General features: G+C 39.3%; 1 protein-coding gene across 8 annotated transcripts in view; it reads right to left on the bottom strand.

Moving 5' to 3' along the window:
* The window catches only part of SHLD1 (shieldin complex subunit 1), a 109,526-nt gene that overhangs the window by 20,835 nt on the left and 75,692 nt on the right, over positions 1–12,999 (bottom strand). The window contains exon 5 of one of the 8 annotated variants that reach the window (XM_082431455.1): positions 7,411–12,010. The exons of the other annotated variants lie outside the window; for them this stretch is intronic. Within the exon in view, the coding sequence (XP_082287581.1) occupies positions 11,996–12,010 (15 nt within the window). The 3' untranslated portion in view covers positions 7,411–11,995. Of the gene's footprint in view, positions 1–7,410; positions 12,011–12,999 lie in introns of those variants that run through there. 8 annotated transcript variants of the gene reach the window in all.

Genomic DNA, 12,999 nt, shown 5'->3' with positions numbered 1-12,999 from the left:
TTTCTCTAGGAGGTGGGTCAAAAAAGATCTTGCTGTGATGTATGCCATAGAGTGTTCTAGCTATGTTTTCCTCTAAGAGTTTTACAGTGTCTGGCCTTATATTTAGGTCTTTAATCCATTTTGAGTTTATTTTTGTATATGGTGTTAGGGAGTGTTCTAATTTCATTCTTTTACATGTAGCTGTCCAGTTTTCCCAGCACCACTTATTGAAGAGGTTGTCTTTTCTCCATTGTATATTCTTGCCCCCTTTATGAAAAATAAGGTGACCATATGTGTGTGGGTTTATCTCTGGGCTTTCTATCCTGTTCCATTGATCTATATTTCTGTTTTTGTGCCAGTACCATACTGTCTTGATTACTGTAGTTTTGTAGTATAGTCTGAAGTCAGGGAGCCTGATTCCTCCAGCTCTGTTTTTCTTTCTCAAGATTGCTTTGGCCTTTTGGGGTCTTTTGTTTTTCCATACAAATTGTGAAAATTTTTTTTCTAGTTCTGTGAAAAATGCCATTGGTAATTTGATAGGGATTGCATTAAATCTGTAGATTGCTTTGGGTAGTATAGTCATTTTCACAATGTTGATTCTTCAAATCCAAGAACATGGTATATCTCTCCATCTGTTGGTATCATCTTTAATTTCTTTCATCAGTGTTTTATAGTTTTCTGCATACAGGTCTTTTGTCTCCTTAGGTAGGTTTATTCCTAGGTATTTTATTCTTTTTGTTGCAATGGTAAATGGGATTGTTTCCTTAATTTCTCTTTCAGATTTTTCATCATTAGTGTATAGGAATGCAAGAGATTTCTGTGCGTTAATTTTGTATCTTGCTACTTTACCAAATTCGTTGATTAGCTCTAGTAGTTTTCTGGTAGCATCTTTAGGATTCTCTATGTATAGTATCATGTCATCTGCAAACAGTGACAGCTTTACTTCTTCTTTTCCGATTTGGATTCCTTTTATTTCTTTTTCTTCTCTGATTGCTGTTGCTAAAACTTCCAAAACTATGTTGAATAATAATGGTGAGAGTGATCAACCTTGTCTTGTTCCTGATCTTAGTGGAAATGGTTTCAGTTATGTACCATTGAGAACGATGTCAGCTGTGGGTTTGTCATATATGTTCTTTATTATGTTGAGGTAAGTAAGTTCCCTCTATGCCTACTTTCTGGAGCGTTTTTATTATAAATCGGTGTTGAATTTTGTCAAAAGCTTTTTCTGCATCTACTGAGATGAGATTAGCTAATCCAACAGCACATTAAAAGGATCATACACCATGATCAAGTGGGGTTTATCCCAGGAATGCAAGGATTCTTCAGTATACGCAAATCAATCAATGTGATAAACCATATTAACAAATTGAAGGAAACTTCTTTTGGATGTCCTCATTGGTGGCAAATCTCCATCCACAGAGGACAGAATTACCCTTTTGGAAAATGTCAAGAGGCATTAGGAGTGAAATCTGATAAATAATGTAGGTGATCCTGCAGGGTAACTGGGTATGGGTTAAAAAGCAAGGTTTATCTCCAAAAGGAAATTGCTTTTCTTATGTTTCGCATGCTGGTTCTGAAAGTAGTTCTCACAAAGGAATTCCAAAGTCAGTTCTATGCAATAGCAAGCAGCATGGTTTCAATGTACATATATGTTCAAATTTGCTACCTTAAAGGACAAGCTAATGCGGATTTAAGTTCTGGCTATTGTAAAAAAGCTCATAGTCATAGATTAGAAATCTGAATATTTTTGTCCTGACAGATAAGATGTTGGCGAGTGTGGACTTTGTGTTTAGAAGACTTGAGTTAGTCCTACCATGGCCACTTACTGCCTATGTGACCATGGGCAAGTTACTTAACATCTCTGAATCTCCATGTTGTCATCTGTAAAATGGGAATAATAGCTCTGCCTCATAGGACTGTTGTAAGAATTAAATGATTTATTAGTATAAAACCTAGCATGTAGTAAGTGCTCAACAAATATAAGTTACTTTATAATTATCACAGTGACAAGAGTAGTACCAGAAGCAGAGTTGTTGCATGTATGTATTAAGCTATTTGCCATTTAGCATCTAGGCCTTTTTTTTTTTTGGCCACACCATGCGGCATGTGGGATCTTAGTTCCCTGACCAGGGATTGAACCTGAGTCCCCTATATTGGAAGCACAAAGTCTTAACCACTGGACTGCCAGGGAAGTCCCAGCATCCAGGATTTTAAAAAGTGAATTGTAAATGCTCCTGTAGGTCTTCTCTGCAGTGATAAATTAACATTATAAGCAAAGTCTAGATGAACAAGCATTCATTACTGCTCCATCCTGGTGTCAGAGTTAGTGGGATGAATCATAGTGAACATTGCCCATCTCACAGCAGTAGGACTATGATTACAGAGAGGTCCCAAGTGCATGCTCTGCAAAGCAAACACAATCCCACTGTGGGTGGAAACAGCAGGTGCCTCAGCGTGTGGGAATGTCAAACACAGAAGCCCAGGCTGGTGGAGCCCTCATCTGTCCCCCCAAGGAGCACCAGCACCAGAGTGTGGGTGGGACTGAAATGACTCAACCTCCAGAGAGTCTGTTGGGGTGGTGGTTTTGGAAGTAGATGGAGATCAAGTGAAGAACTTCAGGGAAAGTTTAGGTTAATAAATACATATGAAAGAGAAACAGGTTACATTAAAAATAAAAAAAGATTGAGAAACTAGGAAGAAAAGATTTGGGTTCACAGAATGACTGCTGGCTGAGTCAGAATTGTAGTGCTGAGTTAAATTTTAAAAGGCAAGATGAGACTGGGAAATACAATGAGAACAGTTACAGGAGATAATTCTTAATTTCCTTCTCTCTTCTCCCTTCTCTCACTAACAGCTGAATCTGAAGAAAGGCAAAGCTTTGAGCCTTCTCTTCTGTAACAAATGACTTCAGAGAACACAGAAAACTCAGTGGAAGTGGGAAAAAAGCCATAAACAAAATTTTTAAATAGCATAATATACAACCTATGCAGAAAAGGCCTATAAACAGCAGAGAAATGAAAGCTAAGGCTGACTAAATGACAGAAAATATGGGCTGTGAGGGGTTTAGGATGTATTTGTGTTGAAAATGTTTCTAACATGGAAACAGGAGCTAGAAGGGCTAGAAGTGGGTGCAAATATGGAATTTTGAATTTCCACCTTTACAAGGATATGACAAATCCTCCCTGTGACCAAATATCTAAAAACGCTGGTTAAGATATTTTTTAAAAATCTCTTACGTGCATGACTAAGCTGGAATAAAGTAAAGAAAGTCCTTAGAGACCAAAAGGAAAACAGGAGTGGGTGTTCCAAGAGGTAAGTGAATCCTGAGCTGGTGCCTAAACCTAGCATATCAGCTTTAATGGCCACACAGCATTCGGGACACAAAGTCTAGGTCATGGCCAGATGGGGTGCTTGAAAGGAAGCTCACTGCACAAGGCTGAGAGCCCTGTAGCTCCACCCTCAGAGAAAAGATGGACTAGAAAGAAATGTGCCTTGGAGAGGGTTGTAGGAACTTCCCTGGTGGTCCAGTGGGTAAGACTCCGAGCTTCCACTGCAGGGGGCATGTGTTCAATCCTTGGTTGGGGAACTAGGATCCCACATGACATGTGGCGAGGCTAAAAATATTTTTAAAAAATAAAAAAATAAAAATAAAGGGTTGCACTAAAAACACTTGTCTGTCTTGGCTTTTCTCTGAGTGGAGAGAAAAAAAAGAACCATCTCTCCAGAAATATAACCATGAGCCAGACCTCACATATATTTGTGGTCTGAGTTGAGACTATTCTGTGGTCTAAAATCCTCTATGCTAGTATTTATTTTAATATGGTTCCAGATTGATGTGCTCTCATATGTTTAGAGAAAGCAAATGCAAGCCCTTTTTAGAAGATTGTACTCTCACTCCAAATCTCAAAAGAAACCCTACACACAAAGTTCCATGGAATATGAGTTTACAGTAAAAACAATACTCACAAAATACCTATTTAAACAAGGCACCTTTGTTGAGAGGGAGTAAAGAAAAAGAACCAGCACTAGAATGAGACTCACAGAAACAGATTATTGGACTTAACAGAATATAAAATAAATATGCTTTTGTTAAAGAAATAAAATAGGGATTCAGAAGTTTGACTAAAGAACAAGAGACTACAAAAAATAAACAGGTAAATTAGAAAAAGAGACAAAAAAGCTTAGAAAAATGTAAAATTATAATAATAGGTATTTATACCTCAGTAGATAGGTAAAACAGAAGATTAGACACTGCTGGACAGAGAATTAGAAAATGGAAATCAGATTTGAAGATTTACTCAGAATTTACCACAGAGAGACAGAGATGGAGAAAACAAAACAAAACAAAATTGAGATGTGTAAGTCAAAGTGAGATGTTCTCACATGCATCTAATGGGAATTTCAGAAAAAGATAATAGAGAGAATGTAGGAAAGGCAATGACAATGAGTTAATTAGTGAGAATTTCTTAGAACTGATAAAAGCATGAATTCTCAAATTTAGCAATCACAGTGTTTTGCAAGCAGGGTAAATAAAAAGAATTCTGTGGCTAGGTACAAGATAAAACTATAGATTATCAAAGGCAAAAATAAAAATCCTAAAACCAGCCATAAAGAAGACAGATTACCTATAAATGAATGATAATTAAGTTGACTGTTGATGTTTCAATAGCAGCAATGCAAGCAAGAAGGCAGTGGAATAATATCTTTGAAGTTCTAAGAGAAAATAACTGCCAACCCAGGGCCACTCAGGAAATGATGAGGAAATTAAGATATTTAACTGGCCATTTAACAAAATCATAAATGTCATAGCCAGACTGCCCTCATATCCAAAGCTCATTCTCTAAGAGTGCTTAAAATGGACAATATTCATACCACCTAAGTCAATTTATGGAGATTTTATCTTAAGGCAGAGGAATGAGCTACATAGAATTTTCATGTTTTCTATTCCTTTTGGTGATTCACTAATAGTTCAGCTATCCTTGAAACGGTATTCCAATGCTAGACTTTGATCCCAAATCACAGGTGATCACCTTAAAAGTGTAGCTTATTCTACATTTTGTTTCCCAAAAGTTTCATTCTGTAATGAATTAATTATGCAAAATCATTCAACTTCAAAGTTGTTCTAGTTGGTTTTATTAAAAATGTAGATGCTTTTAATGTTTTGCAGATGTCATTTTCTCTCTGTAATCAACTGTTTCCATATGTTTTTCAAAAATTACTCACTTGATCTTCCTAAGTCAGCTCATGCTGCTACTCTAGTGCCCTCAGTATTGCAATACTAATTGTGCAGCCATTGGCTTACAGATCAAGCACTCTTTTGGGAAAAAAAGGAAAATAATTATTTTTACTCTCTCATGATATTCACTCTCTTTGAAGAGATCACATGAAAGAAGAAATATAGCTTAATTTTAAGAAAGCAAACTTTCTTTTAGCCAATGAACTATGTCAATCATAAGAAGATAAACAGAATCAGAGGTTATGACTCACAAAGTTATTAGCAGTAACATTTACTGCCTTATTGATTTTTTGTTACCTAAGATCCTTCTTAAATTCATTTCATTTCACATATAAATGAAACAGTTTTCTTGCATAAACCTAGAAAGGGGTACAAATTTGTAGGGGACTATGAAGAAGGAAAAAGAGGAAAATGACCTAGTTATACTGGTCATTCCAGATAACTAAATTTCTTTGACCTCTGAGTGGCAAAACCTCAAATGCATTTGAAACTTCAGCTCTTTTGAAAGGAGCCCCCCAAACCCCATGCACGCAATAAATCTTTCATGCATATTTCTGTTTTCCTATACACTGACCTAGGTAGTATATAATTGGGTATACACATATGTAAAAATCCACCAAGCTGTAACACATAAGACTTGTGTACTTTATAAGAATTGTATCTCAATTAAAAAAATATCTACACACACACACACACACACACACTCCCTGTCTTCAATAAGTCTTGAATGTGGCATAGACGTTAAGTTTTTTTTTTTAAAAGATTCCCAGATGATTCTAATGTTCATCTAATGTTCAGTTAGGTTCAGCTGCCCGAAGACAGCTGGAACATGTCTTGATTAGAATAGCCATTCAGCAAATATTTGTTTCAATAAATGTATGAATGAGTGAATGATGAACCAACAAACTAATAAATATCTATGTTATTCACGGTTGTAGGTATACCATTGATTGAGGCCAGAAAAAACCCTAAGAATGTCCCAAAAAAAAAAAAAAATAGGCATGCCACATGTTTTAAGCACTTTAAATGCCTTATCTTTCCTCACAACAACTCTGTGAGGGAAGTTTACTGTTCCTGATCTTTAGTTGCAGCCAACATAAATCACTTTGGCTACCTTAAGCAGAAAGAGAGGTATTAAGAAGTATAACATAATTCATATCATTGTTAGGAAAGCTGCAGAGACAGACTCTAAGCTAAACTTTTAGGAGTTACTCCTCAAATCACTAAGCAGAACTGGACAGCCAAAGGGGCTGCTGGAACCTAAAGAACCAGGAAGCTGCTGCTACAGATGCTGCTCCAAACTCAGTTTCTGCTACAATTTGGAAGCTTCTCAATCAGGAAGCTGCCTGTCAAGTCAGGAAGCTATTACTACAGTTGCCAGTTTCAGAACCATGCTGCCTCTGCCATTATCCACACCAGCTAGAAATGAAGGTCCCAGCCCCATCTCTCTTCCCACATAATCTAAGCCTGAATTCAGAGTTTTATGGGAATGCATTTGATTAGCAGATCTAACTCACATCCAGAACACTAGCTGCAACAGGTTCTAGAAATGAAAACTGCCACCCTCTGTAAGACAAGAAATGATGCTAGGAGGAGGCAGGAATGGGCATTAAGTGGGCTAATTAATAGACTCACAGATAATGAAACTGAGGCACAGAGATTAAGAAACTTGGTCAAAGACACATAACTAGTAAGTGGCAGGGCCAGGATTCAAACTCAGGAAGTGGCCCCAAAGACTAATAAGGCATTGGAGAAAATGATAATAATTCAGTGCACAGGCAGGCTCATGGGTGTGAGGTTTCCAGTCCTGACATACAAACTTTTTTGCTTATAAAGAGCAACTTCTAATTTACTATACTTATTAATCCTGACATCACCTCTAGAATTTTAAGTCTGGTAGTTGCTCATCTTCAAAATTCAAAAATATATCATTAATTTATTTGACCATTTTAATTTTGGTCTAGAAAGTGTTCTTAAGTGTTTCAGGGTGGGGAGAGGGTGGGGAAGAAAGCCGAAAAAGGTTATGGCACCAACTAGTGATGGAAGACATCCATACTCAGGCTTCAATAACCACCTCCAACTCCAGCTCCTCATATTACTTCCATGGTACAAATTAAAAGAACATTTAAAAGTATCTTGAAGTTATTTAGGACTTTCTAATGGAACATCTTACTGATTCTACTTTCATCAAAAATTTTGAGAAACTATATTGCATGCAGTAGAATGATGGTTGTTTAGCTTCTGCTTGGGAAGTTGACCATTATACAGCTCTTATGGACTGGAAACCTTGAGACTAAAGCCTGTGGTGTATTCTCTGTTATCTGGAACTGTATTGCCACACATCCTTAGCACAGTTCCATCTGTCAGTCTGCCTATCTCTCTCTCTCTCCATCTATTCACCCACCCATCCATCTCTCTATGAGAATGACCCAGATAGCAGAATAAAAACATTAAACTGTATCCAAAATAAATATATCAATAAGTACGGACTAAGGCTGAGAGGAGTGAGAAGGGTCATTTCCAAATCATAGGATGGAAATGTTGAAAGTTCCCCACAGAGGAGAATGTGTCAGCTACTTTTTAAAGACTATAATTTGGAACAGAGACCCTTCTGGGGTGGGGGAAAGAGGAAATGCTTCATCTGACATGACAAGTTATAAATCACAAAACTGTCAGTTTGGGAAGGGGAAATATTTGCTGAAGATTAAGTACATGGCAAAGGTACGTCATTAAATCTAAAGTGATTAAAAAGCTCAGTTTGTTATCACATACCTCTACTCCATCTTTAATGAGCACACAGACTCAATAACCATGAGCCGTAGTCTAATCTATCTCCACGGTGCAAAGGAAATGATAAATGTTTTCAGCATGACTTCCAACAAAGTGAGTCTGAATTAATTATTCCGTGTGCAAGTGCAAATGGATTTGGTTAAACAAATGAGCCTACCCGCCAAAAACATCAGCCAGACACTGGACTGAATTCATATTAATCAAACGTACATCAGACTGAATCAGTGATGTGCACAGAAGTAGGGCTGCTCAACACTTATATTTTATTGATAATTTTTATGCTTATAGAAGTAATGTTTATAGAAGTAATATGTGCTCAGAGCTTTTAAAAGTCAGATGAGGCTAAAAGTCTGACAATGAGCAACAATACTTTGGAACATCCCTGGTGGCGCAGTGGTTAAGAATCCACCTGCCAATGCAGGGGACACAGGTTTGATCCCTGCTCCGGGAAGATCCCACATGCCGCGGAGCAGCTAGGCTTGTGCGCCACAACTACTGAGCCTGTGCTCTAGAGCCCACAAGCCACAACTACTGAGCCCATGTGCTGCAACTACTGAAGCCCGTGTGCCTAGAGCCCTTGCTCCGCAACAAGAGAAGCCACTGCGATGAGAAGCCCACGCACTGCAACAAAGAGTAGCCCCCGCTCGCCGCAACTAGAGAAAGCCCGCACGCAGCAACAAAGACCCAACGCAGCTAAAAATAAATAAATAAATAAGTAAACTTAAAAAAAAAAACCAATACTTCCCTGCCTCCTCCATCTTCCTCCCCATTCCTCAGAGTCTACATTCCAACTTGCTGTTCCTCCTGGTTTTTAAAATCTTTTTATGTCTAATGACCATGATCCTGTATGATAACTTATCAGTCTTAGACACTATATGTTGATATCATTAGGCCTCATCACATACACTTACACATGCCCCTGTGCATAGAGACTTACCTTCCCCTGTTCTCTAAATACAATTATGTCACATTTTTAAATTAAATCAACATTCAGTGTTTAAGTTATTACAACTATATAAAGTTGATCACTGCTTTATTGTACGATATTATTGTTTCTGTGCTTAATAGTTATTTCTCTTTTGCATTTGCTTGCTTTGCTTTGTAGCTATCCCTAACTCTACCCACACCCTCCAAGAGCATCTCAGTGTAACGTCCACATATCCACCTGGCAGAATAGGCTTTCAGTTCCCCAGCCTCCTGAGCGCTTGCCTCTGCAGCTCTCTGCCCTCCAGCTCCAGGCCTGCTCCACGGCTGTTGACCCGGGTCTCCCCTTTGTTGCTCTCCTAAATTTTTTGTATTATTTCTATGATGATTTCCTCTGCCCCACTTTTTGTTTTGTTTTTTGCAGATTTCTTCTGCTCCATCATTGTCTCTGTTTCTTTTGAGTTCTTTATTTGATATTAGTCTTGGTTTCTACATTTTACAATGGAGGATTTCCACAAATACCTGGTGATCTTTGGCTATGAGTTCATAATTTAAGGGTGAGGTATTAAAACGCTAATTGGAAGCTCTTGCCATGGGTAGGGCTTATAGACTGGTGGACTTCATGTAGGGTGACTGATTTTCATTCAGGTTTTCCAGAGATGGATCCTCTCATCTCCGCAATGGCCAGGGAGTGATGCACGAGGATCCTGTTTTAGACAGAAAGGTCCAGACAGTCCTCTTTGAGGAGATGGCATTTAACTGGGAGGCCCTAAATGCAACGAGGGAGGAAGCAATGTGAATATCTGGGGCAGATGGGTTTCAGCAGAGGAAACGGCAAATGCAGAGTCCCTGAGATAGAAACAGGTTTAGCAAGGATGAGGACCAGCCAGGAGGGCCCTGTGGCTAGAGCAGAGGAAGCAACGGGGAGACAGAAGGAACGATGTGCATTTATAATTTATGGAAACAATTTTCACATAGACCTTGTCAGAGACATTAAAAAGCCTAATATCAAAATATTTAGTGACAGTTTATAAAAACGAATCTGAATCATTTTTATGGTACTTGACATCAGAGAAAAAAGATCACGATGACTTGCCTTTGTTTGGTTAATCAGGCAAGCTTACAGTTATGTGAAATTATTTACCCTTGTTCAACCTTGTGAAGATTGTGAAAAATGAAAAATCTATACCTCATAAACACTTACACTAGAGACTCTGAATAAGATATAAATCTGTCCACACATCTTAGCTAAATCAAAGGAAGCAGCTCATGTTGAAAAAAATCGAAAGCTTAAAAAAAAAAACCCCAACCAGTTGCCAAGGCAACAAGAAAAAAAATTAGACAGAAAATATATTTTCCATCTCAAACACTATCACATTCGAAAGCTGAGTATCTTCTGGCCCTGCTTTCAAAGTTTTATTTAACCTTTATTCAGTCATTCCCGGAGACGGTGGAAGAATTGAGAATCCACAGAACCCAGGCCTCTGTCAAAGCTGGAGGGTGAGCAACACACTAGTAAAAAGCACTGAAGGGGAGGGGAATAAACCCTCTGGTTCACAGGCTAAGGCATAAGAACTACCTTCTTTACTTGAAATTATTCTGCTACTTTTCCTGTATGACACGATTTTGCAGAGAACTTCCACTTATGAGCTAGACACCAAATGGTTATTGAGAGACTGGAGGAAGGTCAAATAATGTGCTGGAGGATTTCCAGATCCTTCCCCTTGAACTTGTACAATTTCAAAGGGTGACTCAGAGCTGACATTAAACACCATCTGTGCTCCTCAACCAGCCACCCCGCTAAAAGTCCTGCCGCCCGCAGGCTGCCAAACACGGTCTCAACTCTCCCCTTGCCAGCTTTCTCCACCTGGAGGCTCCAGTGCTTCTTGGGGTCCCTGCGCCCCCTCCTCTATGAAGCCCCCGCAGGTCTCCAGGCAGAGCTGACCGGCCCGCCCCACGTCCGGCAGGGTCTAGTGTACGGCACCCAGTGGCTCTTCCACATCCTGCTGAAGGCCTGTGCATAGCTGTTTTCTTAGATCTGATTGTGGCTTCCTCGAGACAGGGACCCTGTCCTAGCTACAGTGAGACAATGGACCCAACACGAGCCTGGCGAAAGTGGTATTAGCGAATGAGACAGAATGAATTAATATACTGCTCTAGATTTTAATGCTAAAGAACAATCTCAAAACACCATCAACAAATAGAAGGAAGAATCTGGAAAGCTGGTGGAGGGTAGACGGAGGCAACTGTGTCTGGCCCCAGCTCAGGCCCTGGCCAGCCATGTGACTACTGAACCCCTCTCATTTTCCAAACTGCAGAACGCCACCTGTGTCCTGAGAGATGGTAACAGGTGTTCCATGAAAAAAGGGCTCGATTTTCCAATAAGTTCCAGATGGTGGGGTCAAAAGCATAAGTCAGGTCTTTTTACCGTAGGCCTTTGTGCAATAGTGTCTCACCTGGAGGAGGATGGAAAGAAGCGGAGCAGGCCAAACCCCTGAAAACACTGACTCTCATTTTCATTACTGTTGCTCTTCTCATCCATCTACACTCTGTAGATTTTTTTTCCCATAATGACTATAGATTATTTTTAATTAAAAAAAAAGCTATTTTACTAAAAGAATTAGTCAAATTAGAATGTAACCTAGTTGGATGAGCTTGTATTTTTTTTTCCTGTGTTATTATAGAAATGATCCTTTTTCTAAAGTTACACACTATTAGTTTCACTATCAAAAAAATTTTTTTTAACTTTGGAAAGTTATATTTGAAGAAAAGCACTCACAGGATAGGAGAACCTCTCACCCTGGGTACGGGAAGCCTCCACCATAAACCTTCCTCCTGGCAGGCAGTTCTGTTCCGGCCTCCAGAAGGCTTGGGCTTAGAGGGTAGCTCCTGATCTGCTTTCCCCAAAACTGGCACTGCCTTCCTGACAATGAGGGCATAAATACCACATCTATGAACACACGCTTAAGTAGATATCTGCATTCCAAGGGTCACAAAGATGAAGGGAGTCAAATGTAAACACACGTGAAGTTTTGTCTCCTCAATGCCAAGGACAGCAGGCACATCTTAGATGAATGGGTTCTAGGCAAGAGAATTATAGGACCACTCAGGTAACTGAACATAGGCCAAGGGTTAGACAAAATGGAAATGATAAAGATGCAAATCCAAACTTTAACCTCTTTCTCTTTTCTATAACTATTTCTACAGCTAGCTTTTCTATAACTATTCTGTGTGTGTGTGTGTATGTGTGTATTTCTCTCTCTCTCTGTCTCTCTCTCTCTCTCACACACACACACACACACACACACACACACACACACAGCACAGGGCCCACATTAGATGGACTCTGTTCAGGACAATCATTTATAATAACATGGTGAAGCAGAGGCCTACAGATAATGCAGATGTCACGAGGCCCCCAACCAGAGCTGAGGTGAACAAACAATGTTCCCATTAAGGTATTTTAAAGATCAAGAGAAACAGTTTGTCAGTGTTACAGGGGTGATTTTTCTTCTTACCGATGAATAATCTCATTTAAATGAGTATCATTTAAATCCTTTAAGAGTCTAAAGAGAAACTAGGGACAAAACTCAGAGGAATCTGGAGCAAAAAACTGAAGAAAGGAAGAGGAGAAGCAGAGGAGCCTATTTTAGGACTATTTTAAGAGGAAAAAGCAAAAGTACAACACTGTAAGGTGTGTGCAACCAGGAGCACGACAGATGGGGAGCTCCGGGTGTGACAGGAGGACAGACCTGTCAGCCACATAGCACTGCTGCAGGAAGGCAATGACCACCTTGTTCCAGAAATGTAAAGAACAGCACAGCCTTGGACAGCTGCCCAGAAACCTCCACCTGGAGAAGCAGATCTTCTGTAAGATTCTTGAGCAGAGATCTAGGATTAATGGGATGCTAAGGTCTAAAAGATGTTAAACTCTAAGAGATCTAAAAGATCTCATCCTGCTTTCAGGATGAGACTGAGAACAATACTATTAGTAAACAGAATGGTTCTATGCTGGAAGAATTCTAAGTCTTCTCAGTGATTTGGAGTATAATATACCCACCAGCCATGCT

Source organism: Balaenoptera physalus, assembly GCF_965194825.1.
Source record: "Balaenoptera physalus genome assembly, chromosome: 16".
Lineage (NCBI taxonomy): Eukaryota > Metazoa > Chordata > Mammalia > Artiodactyla > Balaenopteridae > Balaenoptera > Balaenoptera physalus.
The sequence above is the reverse complement of the archived record's forward strand: the minus strand, read 5'-3'. Positions and strand labels throughout refer to the sequence as shown.